At 39.6% G+C, this 18900-nt stretch overlaps 3 protein-coding genes across 3 annotated transcripts in view; 2 read left to right on the plus strand and 1 right to left on the minus strand.

Annotated features, from left to right (window-relative positions):
- The first annotated feature begins 2797 nt into the window (after positions 1–2797).
- Positions 2798–18900, plus strand: part of LOC146450776 (zinc metalloproteinase nas-14-like) — a 17539-nt gene continuing 1436 nt past the window's right edge. Inside the window, exons 1-8 of the mRNA XM_085100017.1 lie at positions 2798–2997; positions 12916–13092; positions 13855–13978; positions 14984–15078; positions 15463–15546; positions 16448–16590; positions 17501–17579; positions 18826–18886. Coding sequence (XP_084956143.1) covers positions 2862–2997; positions 12916–13092; positions 13855–13978; positions 14984–15078; positions 15463–15546; positions 16448–16590; positions 17501–17579; positions 18826–18878 — 891 coding nt within the window. The 5' untranslated portion in view covers positions 2798–2861 and the 3' untranslated portion in view covers positions 18879–18886. The remainder of the gene's footprint in view (positions 2998–12915; positions 13093–13854; positions 13979–14983; positions 15079–15462; positions 15547–16447; positions 16591–17500; positions 17580–18825; positions 18887–18900) is intronic.
- Positions 4342–6088, plus strand: LOC146450777 (uncharacterized). Its single transcript, XM_085100001.1, has one exon. The coding sequence runs from the start codon at positions 4346–4348 to the stop codon at positions 6068–6070; it is 1725 nt and encodes a 574-aa protein (XP_084956127.1). The 5' UTR covers positions 4342–4345; the 3' UTR covers positions 6071–6088.
- Positions 6343–9668, minus strand: LOC146450778 (uncharacterized). The gene is made up of 3 exons (XM_085100033.1): positions 9467–9668; positions 9069–9379; positions 6343–8759 (listed from the first exon to the last, which is right to left on the minus strand). Exons 1-3 carry the CDS (start codon positions 9666–9668, stop codon positions 6357–6359), a joined length of 2916 nt encoding a protein of 971 aa, XP_084956159.1. The 3' UTR covers positions 6343–6356.

Genomic DNA, 18900 nt, shown 5'->3' on the forward strand with positions numbered 1-18900 from the left:
TTATCTTTTTTCCCATGATTTGTTTTTTTAAATCCTATCAGAGTGCAGGATTTTTGTCACAAGAACCTAGTTTAATGGCCTTAGCTCTGTTGTAGAACAACCGAACTAGTAATCAGAAGGTCATAAGTTTTCCTTCTGTTGGGCGAAACCGGATTTCGTTTTTCCGAGTATGCCTGTGTCACTGACTGAATAATACATCAATCTCAATAATAAAAGTTGTTTCATCGTAGCGTTTAAAAAATTAAAGCGATACATTGATATTATTCAGTTTTAGTTTTAAGACCGAAAGGCTTGAACGTCTCCAGTGCGTTTGGGAGGCACACATCGATAGATCCTCTCGGTACCACATCTTATATTGTAATAAATACTTTTCGAAACTCTTCCCCCACCCCTCCTACCTATGAAGCAATGAAATTACTGTCAATTTTGACTACAGGATGTTGATTAACACGAAAAACAGGAATAGGAAGTTTTTGCTATCGTCAATTGAAAAATTGTGTAAAGGCCCGTTTAAAAGGTTTCAACATTTTCTTCAACATGCGTTCAACACAGTTGTTGAGCTAAGTGTCAGGGGCGTTTGAACAGGTCGTTCAACATTGTTGTTGAAAGAGTGTTGAATCAAATATAAATTGGTTTCATTCTTTCATTCAACATTTTTTTGTTCTTGAAAATACTGAATGGCGTTGTAACCGTTTTAACACTCCATTCATCCAATATTTGCCCAACATCCGTTCAACTTTTTTTTACCAAATGTTGGGCAAATGTTGGAACATTTTAATGTTATTAAAATAGCTACGATTATTATAAAATTTCATCTTGAAAGATTGAAAATTTCAAATGAGAGTGACATGCTTGAAAACAAATGAAAGACTTGATAAATGAGGCCATAGCGGGCCATCGCATTTAAGTAGGCAATCGAAACAGCTGTCAATAGAAAAGAAAAAAAAATTAGGCTTGAATAGAATTCGAACCAGTGCAGTTATCTACCAACTGATCTATTGAGGCAACGAGAAGCTGACCTCTCAGTTGGCTTGATAGCATAGCTGGTAGAGCAATACATCGGTAGCAGAGAGGTCACGAGTTCGAATCAGCTGTTCAATGCCCTAACCTAAGTGTTTAAGTCGCATACATGACTGCATGGTCATTTTTATTTTTAGTATTAACAAAATGGTGAAAATAGTTTTCATATCTGCTCCAAAGCACCTGAGTGTAGCCATAATATAAATCAGGAGGTGCCTCACAGAATGACCTCAGTACGCCGACCAAGGAATTTAGCTATCATTTTTTATATCCTTATGCCTCTACCATGCTATTCTCCTTCTTAATATATATATTTTTTGTTGTAATTAGTTATTTACTTAGAAAATTAAAAAAAAGATATCGAGCGAATTCTAAAATAAATAGTTTAAAATAGTTTTTCGTCTGGTATCGTGATATCGGCGTATGTGCGATTAAACAAACATACAATATGATGGGGGGAACTGGTCGACAACTTTTTTTTAAAATAAGGTAAGTTATATTCAAGGTTACAAGCGTTTGAAAAACTGTATATAAGGATGCTTGGTTAGTAGCTTTCAGTGAAGTCAAGTTCTCCTTGAACAAGTTACTGCTCCCTTAAGCCAGTGATCCAGAGCTGATTTTCACCCAACACCCAAAGATTCAAGACTTAGAGAAGGTATTTAACTTTTCTTTATACTTTTTTGGGGTATTAGACGTAAATTCACATAGTCTATACTTTTACGCTTGGTTGTTTGAAAGCCGATTAACGCTTGTTTACGATTTAAAGTTAAGCGAGGGTTTCATCTCGTTCGTTAAAAATGTTTTAAAGGCTAATTTTAAGCTAATGGTAAAAAGGCTGTCAAAGCTGAAGGAGAAAACATATTTTCTTGCTTAGTAATTAAACTCGAATCGAAGTTCACGTTAACCAGGATTAGCTTTAAACAGCTGGGCCCAGTGCAAAGTGAAGAAACAGGCCTTTTTGATAAATAAGAGCATCAGAAACCCTTTCTGTTTTTTCAAAAGCTTGCTGTTGAACGCTTATGCGCTGTTCCCATCACCAGGGAAAACAAATCGTAAAGATTACTTAAAAAAACAGATTTTAAGCCTATTATCTGAATAATATGTGTTGAAATGGTAAGATTTGCGAGTTAGACCTGATTCACTACGCAAATACTTGTAAGACAAACTATCATCATTGATACATGTAGGTTTCCTAGGTGAAAAAAAGCCACTTTTACTCAACAAATGATACCAGTAATATTAATCATGAAATGTTTTAAAAAAGATTGGTGAGAAGCCCTTCTAAGTTGAAATGTATCCTTAACATTGTTTCTTAAGAATAGCCTTTTTTGCTAGTGGACATCTCTGCCCCACAAAAAGAACCTCTGGGCCAGTTATTTAATTACTAAGGCCGCGGCTTAAGACAATCAATGGACCTCCAAATCTATTCATAAGTGGTTGATTTTAAGTAGATAAATAGTTTTCTAGTCTGGGATGCAAGCCTTCTTGTTACCGTCAGCAGCAGCAAACAATGTTTAGATATGACTATTGGCAAAATTGAAAATGGCCTAGAACATGGTTTTGTTAAACACCGTCTAAACTGTCTTTTAATAACTGGCCCTCTGAGTTTGAGTTTGTGTAACTTATCTGAAAACCTAAGTCAGCCGGAGACGTACCTTATTTCCTGTTTTTCAAGGGCTTGTTACTTCATTTAACTTCACTGGGAAAATTGTATTGGTGGAAGAATGGTAACCAAAAAATATAAAAAAATAGAGCAAAAATATGTTGAATATATTAGTTATATTTTTATGTAATCAAAATAGCCGTTACCTACATTTAGTTATTGATATTACTTCCGTTTAATGATACTAACTGCATTTATACCCTCGAAAGTAATACACTTGACCGCTGTTGCGACGTGTCACGGAACCAGAATGAAGTTGCTTTCCTTTCTGCTGTTGGCGAGAACAGTGCTCAGTGCACTGGTGAATCCTGATGGTAAGTTGCTGTTTTTGTTTTTTAAAAGAAAGAAATCCCTGGACAAGTGTGCTCATCTTAAACCTTGTTTCATTTGTTCAACTCATTAAGAAGACTGAATTGCCTCACCGTCTTAGTCTATTCCAGCAATTAAATGAACGTCAAGTCTCAATTTTCACGACATTTAAACTTAAACTTGCAAATTTTCAGGAAAGCTTTTCCTTCTGTGGGCGATCATCCTTCTTATACATTTCCCAAAATTTGATTTTGGCGCGTTTTGCTGCCTTCGATTGAATGAGACTTCACCAAATTTTAAAGATTGTTTTCATTTCGCCGAAGCGCTTGAATTACGCTTTTTGGGGTTTTTCCATAGTCTTTGATTCTTTTTTTCGCTGATTTTAAGTTTCGTTGGCTGTTCCTGTATTCCAAAAGGAACGTTCCTCTAGTATGGACTGTTCCTCGTTTTTGTGTTCCTATTGACTATAAGAGGACCAGATGTTTTACAAGGTAGGAACAAAACGTTCACTCTAGTGTAAAAGAGGAATATTTCGCTCCGAGTTCCCAATTGTAAATGGAACATATTGTTCTCAAATTGACAAATAAGGACTGTTTTGTTCCGAGTTCCTATCTGTAAATGGAACACATTGTTCCCAAATTGGTCATTTAGGACTGTTTTGTTCCGAGTTCCTTTCTATTGATGGAACACATTGTTCCCAAATTGGTCATTTAAGACTGTTTTGTTCCGAGTTCCTATCTGTTAATGGAACACTTCGTTCCCAAATTGATAAATAAGAACTGTTTTGTTCCGAGTTCCTATCTATTGATGGAACACATTGTTTCGAAATTGATAAATAAGGACTGTTTTGTTCCGAGTTCCCAACTGTAAATGGAACATATTGTTCTCAAATTGACTTAGGACTGTTTTGTTCCGAGTTCCTATCTGTGCACGGAACACATTGTTCCCAAATTGATAAGTAAGGACTGTTTTGTTCCGAGTTCCTATCTGTTGATGGAACACATTGTTCCCAAATTGGTCATTTAGGGCTGTTTTGTTCCGAGTTCCTCTCTGTGAATAGAACATATTGTTCCCAAATTGGTCGTTTGAGAACAGATTTTGGACCATTTCAGCTACGCATTCCCATTTTGTTCCCAAATTAAGGTTGCCTTTGGGAATGAGGCAAACAAGAAGGCGCGCTCAGACCTGCTTGGGCGAGTTTGGTGGCATGTCACTGTCATGAATTTTGCACAATAGTAATGAGGGCGGGCAAGTAAGGGCATGCTTTGGCAAATGCAAACATATATTCAGTTCCTTTGCTCGTCATGCGCTCCTCGGTTATGGTTCAGAGTTAAAGGAGATCGTGTTGACTAGATGCGCTTAAAAGGCAAAATGAGCAAGAAGTATAAAGTCGATTGGTCGGATATCGATGGAGCGTCGCCCAAACCGAAACGGCTTCACTTGGAAAAAGATGAAACCAACAGCTTGTATCACTGCCCAATACAAGAGTGCGACCATGATGGATTTCAAAGTCAAAGAGAGTGCAGAAAACATGTTTATAACAAGCACAGTTGGTTCTTTTATTTTGATGAAAAGCCCAATTCGAAAGAAATCAGAGATTCGCGAAATGTTCCGATGGTGAAACCAATTCAAGATCAAACAACTGAAACCACAAAGCATGCCGTAAAGATACTTCCTTCGTTTTCATTATCGTGTGACATTGCCGAGTTGTTCACAAAATGGTTGACTGGAAGTGGTGGCGGTTACAAGAAGGATCGCGCAGCGCAACAAATAGTTACAAGATGCTTTAAGTTTCTAAGATTTTGCTGTGAAGACGAGGAAGAGTTGACTTTTGACGTGGTGGACTTTAGCTTATGTTCTCCAAATTTGTTGTTCAAGTTTATCGACTACTTACAAGACGAATGCAAGCTCGGCCGTGGTGGGCGTTTAGGCTACATAGACGCCATTTCTGAAATGATCGACTTCAGAAAACTTCATGGCGCATCAGAGGCAGTCTTTCAAAAGTTCTCTGCAACAGAGTTGTACCTCAAAAGAGCGCGAAAGACAGTTGCAAAGATGATGCGATTGCAGTGGACACAAGATTTAGACATTGAAACACTGGAAGCAAGAGGCCACTGGGCAACAATGGAGGAGCTGTTGGAGGTCGTGAAATTCCATCTGCCGCGCTACGAAAATACCGTGAAGATGTGTAAATCGAGTCCAGCTCAAGTTAACCCCTCGGACTTGACATTTGCCACGAAATTCGTAGCCATGTATCTGTTCATCAAAGTGAAGGGGTCACGTCCTATGACTTATCAATATTTGACGGTGGACATGATTGATGCAGCTAAGAAAAAGGGTGGATTCATTGATCAGAAAACGTTCAAGACTGCCGGAAAGTATGGATTTGATTCTTTGATTCTTTCCGACGCAAACATGCAAGTGCTCAATGGCTATATCTCGTACGTTAGACCTTTGCTTAAACCCAAGTGTGATTTCGTTCTCGTCAACAGAAATGGAGGCCAGCATGGTAAATTGGGCGAGATCATGAGCAAACTGGTGTTTGATGCAATTGGAAAGTACATCCATCCTACGCGTTATCGCCAAATTGTTGAAACGCAGAGCCTCAACCAGCTCACTAGCGAAGAGCAGAGGATTTTGTCGGAAGACCAAAAACACAGCTCTGCCGTTGCTAAAGTTCACTATCAAAAACAACGATCCCGAGAAGTTGCTTTGAAGGGTCACGAGTGCCTACAGAAACTACAAGGCGCCAAGGGGTCAGAAGTGGACGAGGACGTCAACGCAAGACTCGGTGATTCAACTTCCACCGCCGAGCCTTCTGTTGAACCAGTGGAAAATGTCAACACCTCCCCCAAAAAGGACACCCTGCCTAAAAGAATCTTGCGCTCTCAGAGGAACATTCGTCATGTTTTGAAATTCACAGCAGAAGAGGACTATTTTCTAAAGGAAGGAATAACTAAGCACGGATTTGGACAGTGGACAGCGATATTGAGAGATCTAGATTTCAGGTTTCAGGAGGGTAGAACTGCCGATTCTCTTAAGAAAAGGGCTGCCACGAAAATGCCGTTGAGCGAATAAAACAACAACAAAAACACTGCAAATGTAGTCAACGACGCAACCTTCATTTTAATTCTCTCTATGTCTCTCTTTTGTTTTTTTTCAATGGCCATTTTCTATCACCATTCACAAACACACTGATGTATGTAATGTAATAATAATTTTTTTAAGTCGACTTAGCTTAACCGTACATGTTCCAGTTCCAACCGTGTGTGTAATTACCCAAAAACAAACTCTAGGTAATGTTGAACAAACTCGAGCATTCATTTTACATTTTCGCTGTGTTTCGGTGTTTCTCTATATCTAACTACTGGCTAAAATAGCTCAGAATTGTTTTGCGTGGCTTCTTGTTCCTGACTAGAGTTAGTTCTCCAGACTTGGGTCTTTTTCGCGAAGTACTGGTCCGCATGAGGTCCTCTGAAATGGCAAGATCGTGCATGGTAGACGAAGTTGGTGTAGTTGCATCGCAGGGGCTTAGCTGCGTACTCGGGGCGGGCGTGATGAACATTTCCTCGTCACTGCTGTCTCCGCACTGAGGTGGAACATCCTGCGATACAGCTGTGTTGCTTCTGTAGCCCGAGGAAGATGCTTCGTTGCCATCTCTTCCGGTCCGGATCGACTGGCACACATCCTCTGCAATGGGCAGGCACTGGAAGAGGCTGGTGACAAGATGCCTGTGTTCTTTCTTCAGTATGCCCAGGGCAACACACGATCGCTTCCTCTGGTCCAAGGCCAACTGGCAACCGGCCGTTCCGTGATTCTGGTGGAATTGTCTCAGCTTGTCTTGCAGAACCTCGCGGTAGGCCTCCGTGGACGCCCTCCTCTCCCGACTCAGGGCTGATCCCTGTAGTGTCCTGGCGAGCTCGTGAAGTTCCTGCTCTGTCTGTTGTAACCAGGGTGTTTGAAATGCAGCAAGTGCTCTCTCTCGCCTTGTCTTCAAGTCTTCCCGAAGGGTCTGTTGCCTGAAGGCAGCCAAGTCCTCGCTGATTTGCGTGGGCATGGGTTCCAATGCATCCCTCGGAAGCAGCGCCACATGTTCGCTTGCGACGCCCATCGACAGGAGATTTCGCTGTCTGTGTCGGTACACCATCTCCTCTGCCTGCCTCTGTCTTTCTCGCTGGTCGAGTCGCGCTTGCAGCATGACGGAAACTTGGCGGTGGCGGAGTGACCTCTGAGAGCTCTGCTCCATAATTCTCCTTAATGCACCGATGGTCTGGTCGTCTTGACTTGAGTCCAAGTCATCCTGAGTGTTTTCTATTGCACCGCTCTGTGCACCCGCCTCGACAGTTGGGCAATCGCGCTCATCTCGGACATTGTCCAAGCACAACGTGCGAAGGTCCTCCTTTTCCGTCGCTCCCAGTACACCATCGTCCGCGCTATCTTCGTCACTTAGCTCACCCTCGGTGGCTGATGCCACGCACCTACTGGCTTGTGCTGCTGCCCACACAATGCACTCCATTGGGTGTCTTCTTAGCCATTTGGCGGCTCCTTTCTTTGGATGCGGGAGACTCTTGAAGTTGTAATTTCGAAGCCTGCGGTCCATTGCGGGTTGGTCTTCAGGCTTGAACTGCAATTTCGTTTGTGCCGTCAACAGCATGGGGCAGCGGTTGATAAAGGACTTTGCGGTCTGGTACTTAACGTCGCATGCGGTGTAGCCCCCTTGGGTCAAGATCTTCCAGTCGTCGATGTCCATGCTTGACGGCGAGGCCTCGTCAATGAAGACCACCTCGGTGGATTTTGTGATCATGGCCTTGTTGAATACCCTTTGCTTTGTGATAGTCGCTATGTTGGTGTGGTGCACAAGCCCGAGGATAGGATGGAAAAGGCTGGTTTTGCCGCTATTTGCATCACCAGTCAGGCACGGTACTCTATCATTGTGGCCTTTCTTGTTAAAGTTTAGAAGCTTCAAGAAATCCTCACAAAATTCACTAATTTCCACTTCTGAGAGGCTGTTCTCTAGAATTTCTTTGAAGTATTTGGGGTCGGGCTCTTCACCTTGATCGTACTTCGTGAAAGCTCTCGGGGTGATGAGGCCGATCTTTTCATCCGGAATCGGGTTCTGCACAAAACGCCTCTCCTTGATGGACCAGCAGTATCCGCCATTTACTTCGATCAGATTGTAATCGATGGAGATAGGACGCACCACCTCGCAATCTGGGTCCGAAAGTATGTCAATTATTTTTCTCATGTCCTTAAGCAGTCTTGCTTTAAAGAACTCGTTTGCTGCCAGGCTATTTATGAATGCGCGGACTTCGCACTTGTAAGCGTAAGTGTACATGGCCGAGGGAAGTTTCTTGTAAACTTTTCCACAAAAGAGGGCGTATTCCATTTTCTTCATCGCGATTCCTATGTCATTTACGAGCACAGTCAATTTATCCGCCAGTCTTGCTTCTTCGTCTGCACTTTGCCTGCTGTCCTCTTGAAAACCAAACATATCAATTTCCAACTTTGCATCTTGAAGCTTTGTGATGGACAACCGCAACGTGGAGCTGAAAGTCGAATTTGTGAGCCAGACTCTGGTCACCTTCTCTGTTCCACAATCTTGCGAGTCCATCAAGTTCCCTTCACCCAGCACACTTTCCATCTCATTTCGGAAGCAATGTTCATACGAAGAGTTCACTAGTTCCTGGATCATGGGATTTTTGTGATCTTTTAAGACCTTGAATAGTTCTTTCATGACAGCCGACTCCTTGCCCTCATAACAGGGTACCTGCGAATAGAATTATTGCAAATCCATCAATTTGGTTTTATGGAACTGTTAGAAGATTAAGTGTGTTGACTGATTTTTCTGTTTGGAAATGTCTCGAAATATTGAATAGTGACTTTGAATGGTCCAACTCGATCATAACTCATTTCTAAACGATGGATTTTCGTGATTTTTTTTTTTTTGTTATGTCCAAATGGTATTCAGCAATACGCCATTAAAACGGACAGAAAACATGGCCTCAGTTCGAAATATACTACCCATCTCATCATACAGTGCTTTCAAGAAACGCTGTTAAAATAAACATTCACATACCTGTTGTGCCATAGTCTCCACGCCGCATTCCAAAAGTGCACGGTGAATGACAATAGGGTTTGCCGGGGCACCATTTGGAGTAGTTAAGGCTATCCAGTAGTTGATGGATGGGCATAATTTGCCATTGATGATTGTTTGATGTTCAGAAATCCAATCTTGACTTGCAGCACTTGCTGCTTGACTGGATGTCAATACTTCGTCATTGTTTTCATCGCTTGCATATTCCTCTGCAGTGGCTCCCTTTTTTCCTCGGCTTTTTCTGGGACCTTGGGCACCGATAGCGCCAAAGAAAAATGCGACGTTTTTCACTCCTGTTAAGAAAAAAACCGACCATTTTTAAGCAACAAGACCTTTTAAAATTCAAAGACAAGATGGTCATCAGATATGCAGATTCTTACCACAAATTGCCTTATCGCAAACATCTCTCGTCTTACACACGTTGTTCCAGGCTTTCTGTAGGCCTCCTTCGTCTATTTTACAAACACATTGAGCTTTCACTATGCTACACTTCCCAACGATGATGGGGCTAATGAAGCATAAAGCTGAGCTCTTTATGGCCTGGCTGTTGAGTTGTCTACAAGGATATTTTGTCTTGTTCATGTTCAGTGTAGTGATTTCTTCCCAGAGTAGGCTCCTATTTTATACGAAAATTTATTTGTGATAATCACGAGGAATATATTTAAAAGTCAAAGGAAACTGATAGAAGTGTTTGATTTGAGGTACAAATGAAAAATGCCACGTCCCTGTCGTGTTTAGTGTAATTATTTTCACGTCTCGTTATATTGTCGCAACAAAGAAGCCTAATTACTGGCGAAAAACCTTTGAAGTATTCAAGGTCAAGGTCGAGCTTGTTTTCGTAGCTCTGATGTAGATCACATAACGCAAAACAAAACGATTGAAGTAACAGGTGTCGTTGTAGTTCGTTAGACTCCATGACACACTGCTTCCATTATTTTCACATGATAATACGTAGCAATTAGCAGTCGAACTCTATTGAAGCAGCCCAAGTTTAATTCCCCGTTTATTTCACATTGGTTACGGTCTTAAATATGCATCGCACATCAAGAAATAAATGTCTTGATTACTAGTTGCAGAAGTTGTTAATTGCACTTTTTCATGACAAAAGGGGTAACAATCATCTGGTACCGTCAGGGTCGTTGGTAGCCATGTTGTCACATTTCGAAAAAAAGTTGACAATGACAATTTGTCCATGAATCTAAAATCACTGGGTGAAGGTTTTTTGTCCGCAAATACCGTGAAATCCGCCCTATCTACAGTTTTCTTCGAAGAACAAGAGCTTCCACTCTCTGACAATGTGCTAGTTTACCAGCAGAACATTTTTCACGGAACTGTTAGATAAATGTTATTTATAGTCCCTTTTCTAATAATGTAACTGTCTTCCAATGAACATTATAAGACATCTTCAGTGTAAAAGCGAAGTATTAAGTCATATTGCATTTTCATAGCTCTGATGTAGATCACAGAAGGCAAAACAAACGATTGAAGCAACAGGTGTCGATGTAGTTCGTTAGACTCCACGACACACTGCTTCCATTACTTTCCCATGATAATACGTAGCAATTAGCAGCCGAACTCTATTAAAGCAGCCCAAGTTCAGTTCCTTGTTTATTTCACATTGGTTACGCACTTTACTAAGCATCGCACATCAAGAAATAAATGTCTTAAACCAAGGTGCAGAAGTTGTTAATTGCACTAATTCATGACAAAAGGGGTAACAATCATCTGGTACCGTCAGGGTCGTTGTTGATCATGTTGTCACATTTCGAAAAAAAAGTTGACAATGACAATTTGTCCATGAATCTAAAATCACTGGGTGAAGGTTGTTTTGTCCGCAAATACCGTGAAATCCGCCCTACCTACAGTTTTCTTCGAAGAGCAAGAACTTCCACTCTTTGACAATGTGCTAGTTTACAGCAGAATTTTTTTCATGGAACTGTTAGATAATTGTTGTTTATAGTCCTTTTGCTAACTGTAACTGTCTGCCAAATGAACATTATAAGACATCTAAAAGAGAGGTATTAGGCCATATTGCATCAGTCATACTACGCAAAATCCGTGAAATCCACCCTAACACCACAGTTTTTTTGCTGGTCTTTGAACTTCCAGTTTGAAGTGGCAGTTGACAGGCTGATATCTTTTTCTTATATACGGCGGAGTTTACGGATTTCACGGATGTTTAGAATAAGCATGATTTAAAACTTCCTTCTTTAACTGCAAGGATCTTACATATCTTATAATATATTAATATATTCTCTTCATAGATACTTACAGTTTAAAAGAGGAGTATTAAATGACATTCGAATGTACGATTTCCGTAAAATCCGTGAAATCCACCCTAAATACAGTTTTCTTGCTGGTCTTTGAACTTCCAGTTTTGAGTGGCAGTTGACAGGCTGATATCTTTTTCTAAAATACGGCGGATTTCACGGATTTCACGGATATTTGGAATATACATAATTTAATACTTCCTGTTTTATCTGTAAGTATCTAATATATATTAAATATATATAATATATTAATATATTCTCTTTAAAGATCCTTACAGTTTAAAAAAGGAGTATTAATTGTTATTTGTATGTACAATTTCCGTAAAATCCGTGAAATCCACCCTAACTAGAGTTTTCTTGCTGCCTTTGAACTTCCAGTCTGAAGTGGCAGTTGACAGGCCGATATCTTTTTAAAAATACGGCGGATTTTACGGATTTCACGGATATTTAGAATATATGCATTATTTAATACTTCCTTTTTCAACTGCAAGTATCTTATATGTATTGTAATATATTAACATATTCTCTTCTTAGATATTTGCAGTTTAAAAGAGGAGTATTAAATAACATTTGTATGCACATTTGTACGTTCAGTTTTCTTGCTGGCCTTTGAAGTTGCAGTTGACCTGCTCATTTGTTTTCTTAAATACGGCGGATTTTACGTATTTGGCGGTTTTCTGAGAGTTCCCTTTCAAAAAGTGAACTTTAAACTAAGAGAGGACTGTTTTGGGCCTCTTTGTTCGTTCTCAGAGTTCCAAGGACATCTATGAAATTGGTGCTTTTAAAATCAGCAAGCAAACTCAACGAAAATCAAAAGCACTCCAGACGTAATGTTTCCCATCACTTCTGTCCAACTAAACTGCTAGAAACAGATGAGAAACATTACGCCAAGATATTTTCCTCAAAAAATCACAGGGAACAGAAATTTTGGGAAACGATCTTCTTCTTCTTCTTCTTCTTCTCCTTCTCCTTCTCCTTCTCCTTCTCCTTCTCCTTCTCCTTCTCCTTCTCCTTCTCCTTCTCCTTCTCCTTCTCCTTCTCCTTCTCTTTCTCCTTCTCCTTCTCCTTCTCCTTCTCCTTCTCCTTCTCCTTCTTCTTCTTCTTCTTCTTCTTCTTCTTCTTCTTCTTCTTCTCCTTCTCCTTCTTCTTCTTCTCTTTCTTCTTTTTCTGCTTCTTCTGCTTCTTTTTCTTCTTCTCCTTCTTCTTCTTCTTCTTCTTCTTCTTCTTCTTCTTCTTCTTCTTCTTCTTCTTCTTCTTCTTCTTCTTCTTCTTCTTCTTCTTCTTCTTCTTCTTCTTCTTCTTCTTCTTCTTCTCCTTCTTCTTCTTCAATGTTTTCTTTTTCATTGGTAATTAAACGCAGAAACAACATTTAATGTCGCTTTACCATCGAGACTATCCCAGATTGCTGCTGAGGAAAAAATTACCAAGTTAACGTCATGAATTCTAATCAAACGCAGTTTGTTTCTATTTTCAAATAATTCTTAAGTCCATGATCAAGTCATGTGCATTGAATCTTTGTGAGGTTAATTTCAGTGTTATGAATACTACTTAATTTCCAGAAAATCGGGGAATTGATAATCCTGACCTTTTTGAGGGAGACATGATCCTTACACCGGACCAACGAGGATATGCCGAGATGGGAATGGATGTCTTTACCTCAGATCGGCAAGGCGCATCGATTAAGTCTGGACTATGGCCAAGTGGACGCGTGGTCTACGACATCGAACCAGCTCTTGGTAAGGTCTTAAAAATGTACGAATAAGATCGATCGATCGATCAATCAATCGATCAATCAATTAATCAATCAATCAATCAATCAATCATTTGTAACAGATCATGGCAAGAGACATGTACAGAAACATCTTGCTAATTACGTGGCAATAATCGTTGGGGCAATACTTTTGCTTTTGGGCTCACAACAAAATCTTAGCGTCACTCTTAACGTCAATTGTTGAATTTTCCATCCAACATTTCTAGTTTAATGAGAAAATATTTCAAAAAGCCATGAAGTTCTGGGACTTTGGATCCAAATCACACGGGTCGATCACAGCAGGCAATGACGAATCATTTGTCCGAGGTATAACAGGTTAACAGAAAGTAGAATATCATTTTCAGTTCAGGTTATTTAAATGTGGAATAGTTTGCCATTTGATTTTAAAGAAAGCTTCTCTTGAATCTTTTAAACGTGCCCTTTGAGATAATTTCTTTAAAGGAGCAATCATTGTTAGTGCGAGAAAATATGCTTTCTTTCTAGTTCAGAATGGTAATTCAGAATTGGCTTCCACGTTTCTAAGTTATTATTGATTGTTCAGAACTTTCCTCTGCCGAACAGCGAACAAAAATGAACAACTTGCCACCAAGACCATACCTCAATCTTCACCCACCGATCGACCCACCCTCCAATCTTTCCTATCCCGGCTGTAACTTCCTAACCTCTAGCGGACATTTCTCAGTCCCCACGAGAACTAAGAAATCACTGCTATTTTATTGTGCTTCAGCTAAAGATCCCAGAGGAATGGCCGCCGTAATGGCAGGAATGGATGATTGGAAAAAGAAAACATGCATAACCTTTAAAAAGAGGAAAAATGAAAAAGATTACGTCTACTTCAAGAAAGGTCGAGGGTAAGAGCAGTCTAAACATTCCAAATACATGGATACCTACCTTATTATCATAGCTAGCGTTTCACGCCTTATTCTACATAAGGAGTATTTCTGACTTAGGAAACTCTATGTAACAGTTTTCAATTGAGTGTGGAAAGGAATTTCTCGTTTCCTTTGGTTTTGCGTTACTAGGATCTGTGATTGGTTACGAAAACTCGCGCTACTTTCTCAAGCAATGCGAGGCAAAACCAAAACCAATCGTGACTTGCTCGTATGCGTTTTCCGTGCTTTAAGCCTGTTTGTTATGCGTATTTCCCTTTAGTTCTGAAGGCTCATTACGATGTTTACGTCTTTTTGATTGGTCGGAGTAATCACTTTGGGTTTAGTTTCATGACACTCAAATAAAAAGCGCTCTTTAAGGCGAGAAGATCTTTCCTATACTTAGAAAGAAACGATGAGATTACATCTACTAAACAGCGTTTTTCCCCCTAATGCTTTCATCGAACTCTATACACTAATCACTATCTATTTATGGCCAATAGTGATAAAGAAAAGGTGCTCAACTTGCACAAGAATTAATTAATGATAAATGTATACTCGGACAAAAAAATCCGAGCTCTCCCTGAACAGGGGTCTTACTTAAGACCTTCCGATTACTAGTTCGAATACGCTACTACTGAGCTACAGGAGACTCTTGGAAGTTGTTGGCCATTAAACTTCTATTTCCTTTTCCGAGTATGCAAAGCCAACGTCTGAACTGCGAAAAGATGGCCGCAGCACTTTAAAGAGGTAACCGCTTAATTGGGGTTCAATCTAGAGTAGAAATATTCCACGGACGAGAGTTTGGGATCTTTAATTACTTACTGCCTATTAGTGGCTCGACCGTATCGACTGCCAAAAACGTAGGTTGTAATTTCCTCAAAGTCTTTGCTGTGTTAAATGCCTTGAGAAAACAGAGTGATCGCTTCTTCAGACTCAATATTTGTACTTTGCATAGCAAAATCAATTCACCTCTTTCTTTGGCAGCTGTTCATCATACATGGGAAAAATAGGGGGACGTCAAGATATCACTCTTCAGGGTCCTGGATGCTGGACAAGGGGAATTGTGACTCATGAGATCGGTAATTTTCGTCCAAGTCTACTTTCCATTTACACTCCTGCACGCAACATTAGAACTTCTCTTCAAAACTATTAGTTACTCCTTTTTCCAATTTGAAGAGTTATGGAGACAAAGCGTTCTCTGTCCGTCCTGCTAGATTATGAAACTCGTTAACAGTTGAATTAAGGGACTGTAATTCAGTTGATATTTTTAAAAATAAGTTAGAAAAAAACATTTCTTTGTAAACGAACATTTTCACGTTGGAACAATTTTTGTACATATTTTTAGCGCCCTTCTTTTTGTATTGAATTTCTCTCATTTTTGTAAAGCGCCTTAGAACTTCTGGATTTTGGCGCTATATAAATTGCCATTGTCATTGTAATTGTAAAATCCTTTCTCTTTGCAGGGCATGCTATTGGTTTCTTCCATGAACAGTCCCGTCCGGACAGAGACGACTTCGTTGTTATATTGTTTAAAAACATATCACCAGGTACCAACTATCTACAGCGCGACATTCTGTAACGGTCTCAATCACTGATGCTATCCAGCAAATTATATACTTGTTTAACCCTTTAATCCCTAATATCAAAGAACAAATTCTCCTATCTTGTCTCCATACTTTTCTTATAAAAGTACTGGGGAGATGTTATTAAGAAAATTCACCAAGGGTGATCATATCCTTAACCCTTTCACTCCTGGACCTCCGGGTTGAACAAGCATTGATATTACAAGGAGGAATTTTATGCTAATCACTGTTAAGGCTTAAAGGGTTTTACTCAAATTCTCGTTAGGTACAATAGGCCAGTTCTAGTGCCAAGCTCTTCAGGGAGAGACAGATCGACGGACAGACATGGCAAGACATGAACAGAGTGCTTCGCCCAGTAATTCCTAAGCACATATGAATCATTGATTGGCCCCATGAGGTTTCCTCGGTCCGTTCTTGTGGGTTCTATATTGCTGATCAAAGCCTAGTGACCTAGTTTCCAAGTAAGCACAGAAATGGCACTTTTGAAGCATGCCTATGAAACAAGGTCGATAGGGGGAGATACAGGCAGGAAAATATTTATGAAATAATAAATTGCATTTGAGGCAACCAAAACGCGGCATTACTTACATTTTTCTACTGATTCTTAATTCTCGGACCGATTTTATATTATAAACACAGGCACGCACGCACGCACGCACGCACGCACGCACGCAGATCCAAAATCAATCAATTGGTATTCTTGGAACAAAAAAAAGATGTAGTGTTCTAAAGTAGAGAGCATCAAATGGTAGTAACATTTATCTAGTTCTAGATCTACACCTGCTGAATCTTAACCCAAGTTGTTTGCTCTTCTCGTTGTTCTCTAAACACTAGGCGCCGTATTAATATTCGAAATCTTTTTCAGGACAAGAACATAATTTTCGCAAGTACTCCAAATCGAGGATTGATTCTCTTGGAACCCCATACGATTACAGAAGCATCATGCACTATGGGGCCACAGCATTTACCAAAAATGGACTGCCCACAATACTTGTTAAGAGGAAAGGGGTATGTTACTAAGGCTATCGAAAGCAACAACATTTCCTTTTTTTGGAGGCTCAAGGATTCGTCTTAAAAAAAAACTACAATTATCGTCTTTATACGAGTAATATTTTGGGACCAATTCCTGAATCGACGGAAGCCAATTCTTACAGAGAAGTTTAAATTATGTTTATGCTTGTAAGAAAGTCTGTATGAGGACGCTGGATTATCAGCCATCAGTTAAAAAGTTTGACCATTTCTCAGCTATCAGTTAAAATGTAGACCATTTCTTGTTTTACTCCATCTCATTTTATTCTAATTTAGTTTCACACTTTCCTTTCTTTATTTAACGTTACTGAACTTATAATAATTTACATTTGATAATGGTGACATGTCGCCGAAACGTTATGTTTTAATCTCGCTACTTTTTATTCTGAAACATTTCTTAGCTACAAGTTAAATATTACTCGCTACAGTTAGCGTTTACTTCTCACGTGTTTTTGTGGAACATTGTCCTTGTCTTAAAGAGGCATTGTCACCTATTTTTAATTAAATTTTGAATAATCAAAAAAATCATTTGTATGGATGTAAACGTTAAAATAATGGTTATTTTTTGTGAACAACAACCCTGCTAGTGCACAGAATCTAGTATATTTTATCTTCTGCTGTAGATGGTTTAAACTTTCATTTAACATAGATTCAACATTTTCTTTGTCCTTGAAAATGTTGAATGGCGTTGAAACCGTTTGAACACTCCGTTCATCCAACATTTGCCCAACATCCGTTCAACTTTTGTTGAACGAATGTTGGGCAAATATTGAAACCGTTTTAACGGGCCTTCACATCACGTTATTATCAACGTTTAGTATCATCGGTACCACAACTATAAAATATACTTTACATGGACTTCCCTGATCCCTACTTATGCCGTATTCAGTTCCAGAACGTCATTGGACAGCGAAATGGATTAAGCAAGATTGACGTTCAGCAGGCCAACCTTCTCTATGAAAAATGCGGTAAGGAATACACTCACCTTTATCATGAAAACATTGTGACCTCGTGACCAGTTTTACCTCTTGTCACCAGAATCAAGCTCAGTCAATAGGCCATTTTCATGATGGCGTCATTTTACTACAACTTCCAGAATTCATTTCGTTTTCTTTTTCAAATTCAAATTTTGTAATTCCAATGAACAACAGAGAACAATAGCTCTAATTAGCATGAGAAAATAAAAACCAGAAGGATTCTGGTAGTTGTAGTAAAATGACGCCATAGTGAAAATGTCATATTCATGATTCTAACTGTGGGTTTGTGAGGAAAATTATCTAGTATGAATACTCAGTTGAAACCTTTTAGACCCCAGTTTAACCTGGTGCTGTTCGTTATGCTATGTAAGGAAATTCCCATTCGTGATCCGGTTCATAATTCCTATTCATGATCAAATAAAGCCAGTAAGTGCTACTTCTCTGGACTGTTGATTGTTGTAAGTAATGGAAGTAATCGTTATCTCTCATTAAGCACTGATGTACAAAAAATGAAAGCCACTCAGAAGTCTTGCTCTGCTATTGCATTATTGCTATGGGTTTTGACTTTGGGTTTGGTTTCAGTGATTTTTAAGGACGGTGCCTACTAATACCGAAATATTTTTGTGCGGCTTATGACTATGCGGGAAAAACAGATCTTAGCAAGGCCTCCTGGAATCCAAAAAGAAAATTGGGGGTAACCACGCATTTTTCAGGGATAATTAAGCAATAATATCTCTAAAAAGTGCCAAAATATAAAGCAATGTATGGGATTTTTTCCTAAATTGAAGCTAATTCTCTCTGAAAAATGCATGGTTACCCCTAATTTTCCTTTGAGATACCAAAAGCACTTGCTAAGTTCTGCTTTCTCCGTATAGTTTTAAACCGCGCAAAATTATCCCTGTATTAGTAGGCACCACCCATAGGAAACCCGAGTATCTCGAGATGCGCAGAACGTATGCGCAGTAACAATAGTAGGCACCGTCCTTAATATATTTTTCCTGTTTTGAACTTGGCCACTTTGGAAGCAATAGAGTGTCATAAATACTCACGTAGATGTCATAGTTTGTGCCTTGCCGATTAACTTTGAACTACACCTGATACAAAATACAATTGTTTTCTTTGGAGATGCATGCATCAACCCCAAGTGTTTCTCTATCTACTGCCTACGGCATGATCATACTTGTATCTGTAAAAGGAAAACACTGCAATGAATAGCTTGCGTCTTTTTTTTAATCAGGAGCCAAAAAAAGTCCAACGGCATCACCAGCGGTGCCCACCACGGAGACCTAGCGTAGAATGTGAGTACTTACTT

The sequence above is a fragment of the Pavona decussata genome, unplaced genomic scaffold (assembly GCF_977016875.1).
Source record: "Pavona decussata unplaced genomic scaffold, jaPavDecu1.1 SCAFFOLD_426, whole genome shotgun sequence".
Taxonomy (NCBI): domain Eukaryota; kingdom Metazoa; phylum Cnidaria; class Anthozoa; order Scleractinia; family Agariciidae; genus Pavona; species Pavona decussata.

Excerpts from the sequence above, each read along its gene's own strand:
- LOC146450777 (XM_085100001.1), top strand. The coding sequence starts at position 4,346 with ATGCGCTTAAAAGGCAAAATGAGCAAGAAGTATAAAGTCGATTGGTCG.
- LOC146450778 (XM_085100033.1), bottom strand. The coding sequence starts at position 9,668 with ATGAACAAGACAAAATATCCTTGTAGACAACTCAACAGCCAGGCCATA. Across the intron at positions 9,380-9,466 it reads TTGCGATAAGGCAATTTGTG|GAGTGAAAAACGTCGCATTT; the intron begins GTAAGAATCTGC and ends TTTTCTTAACAG. Across the intron at positions 8,760-9,068 it reads TGGAGACTATGGCACAACAG|GTACCCTGTTATGAGGGCAA; the intron begins GTATGTGAATGT and ends TTCTATTCGCAG.